General features: G+C 52.1%; 1 protein-coding gene across 1 annotated transcript in view; it reads left to right on the forward strand.

The window, feature by feature from the left end:
• Nucleotides 1-1,583, forward strand: part of SLA2 (Src-like-adaptor 2) — a 33,593-nt gene that overhangs the window by 7,659 nt on the left and 24,351 nt on the right. Inside the window, exon 2 of the mRNA XM_011929104.1 lies at nucleotides 799-932. Within this exon, the coding sequence (XP_011784494.1) occupies nucleotides 842-932 (91 nt within the window). The 5' untranslated portion in view covers nucleotides 799-841. The remainder of the gene's footprint in view (nucleotides 1-798; nucleotides 933-1,583) is intronic.

Here is a 1,583-nt window from a genome sequence, read left to right on the forward strand (position 1 = left end):
TTTTTTTTTTTTTTTTTTTTTTTTTTTGAGAGGGAGTCTCGCTCTGTCACCTAGGCTGGAGTGCAGTGACTTGATCTTGGCTCATTGCAACCTCTGTCTCCCAGGTTCAAGCAATTCTCCTATCTTAGCCTCCCTCCTGAGTAGCTGGGACTACAGGCGCATGCCACCATGCCCAGCTCATCTTTGTATTTTTAGTAGAGATGAGGTTTCACCATATTGGTCAGGCTGGTCTTGAACTCCTGACCTCAGGTCATCCACCTGCCTCAGCCTCCCAAAGTGCTGGGATTACAGGCATGAACCACCACACTCAGCCCTCCTTGCAGACCTCTGATCCAAGCCACAGGTCCTGGTATGCCTGGAGGGAGCTCACTGTCCTGTCATTGTCCCTTCCCACCCATAGCAGAGTGTGATCCCTGGTCAGAGAAAGGGTTCTAAGTGAGCCATAGGAAGTCAAAGGAGTGATCAACAAAGGCTAGGGGCTGGGAAGGCTTCCTGGGGAAGGAAGAATAGGATCCAAACAGGACTGAAGGAGAGGAGAGGGCATAACTGCCCATGGGAGGGACCTAAGCAGGGCCCCAGAAAGAAAAAGTTGAGCCTGTTGTGGCATAAAAAAGATGAGATGTGGAGAAAACAGTGTCCAATGTGCAGGAAGCCTTCAGAGGCTGGAGCCTGGCCCTACAGGAGGGAGGTCATTCACATGCTCTGTGAGGAGATAGCCAGGGCCCATCTGGGGAGGGAGAGTTATCTGAGATTGGGCCAGAAGCCTCGGCTCTGTCCCCATCACTGTGTCTCTTTCAGATTTCCCTCGATGATGTGCTTCTGAGTGCTCTGCTGAGGAATAATGGGAAGTCTGCCCAGCAGAAGAAAATCCCTGCCAAGCCCAAGCTTGAGTCCCTCTGTCCAAGGACAGGGACCTGTGACCATGGAAGCAGGTAGGCCTCGGGGCCTGTGACAGCCAGGCCCTTCCCACACAGTACTAGACTTCACTGCCTCTGTGGGCCTTCCTAGCCAACAGCTCCAACACAGCATAAGCACCACTGAGGGCCTGCTGCATACCAGGCCCTGCCTACTGAGCCATACAGCAGGGTCCCTGCTCCTATAGAGCCCACCTTAGCAGTAAGAATAGTAAACAATGGGGTAAATGAGAAAATAGGAGAAAGCAATAGGCACTGACTAGAATATTAAACCAGGAGGCATGATAGACCCCCAGGCATTTCCCAAGGCTTCCCTCCTTCTCAACAAGTTGTTTATCCAAACACCGAGCTGGCCAGCCCCACCTCTGCAGCCCCCTAGAGCTGCACTGTCCATTGCAGTAGCCACCAGCCACACGCAACTGCTTAAATTTAAAATTTTAGGCTGGGGTCGGTCACGGTGGTTCGTGCCTGTAATCCCGCACTTTGGGAGGCCAAGGCAGGCAGATCACCTGAGGTCAGGAGTTCAAGATCAGCCTGGCCAACATGGTAAAACCCTGTCTCTACTAAAAATACAAAAATTAGCCAGTCATGGTGGCAGGCACCTATAATCCCAGCTACTTAGGAGGCTGAGGCAAGAGAATCACTTGAACCCGGGAGGCAGAGGTTGCA

This window comes from Colobus angolensis, unplaced genomic scaffold (assembly GCF_000951035.1).
Source record: "Colobus angolensis palliatus isolate OR3802 unplaced genomic scaffold, Cang.pa_1.0 Scaffold8, whole genome shotgun sequence".
NCBI classification, from domain to species: domain Eukaryota; kingdom Metazoa; phylum Chordata; class Mammalia; order Primates; family Cercopithecidae; genus Colobus; species Colobus angolensis.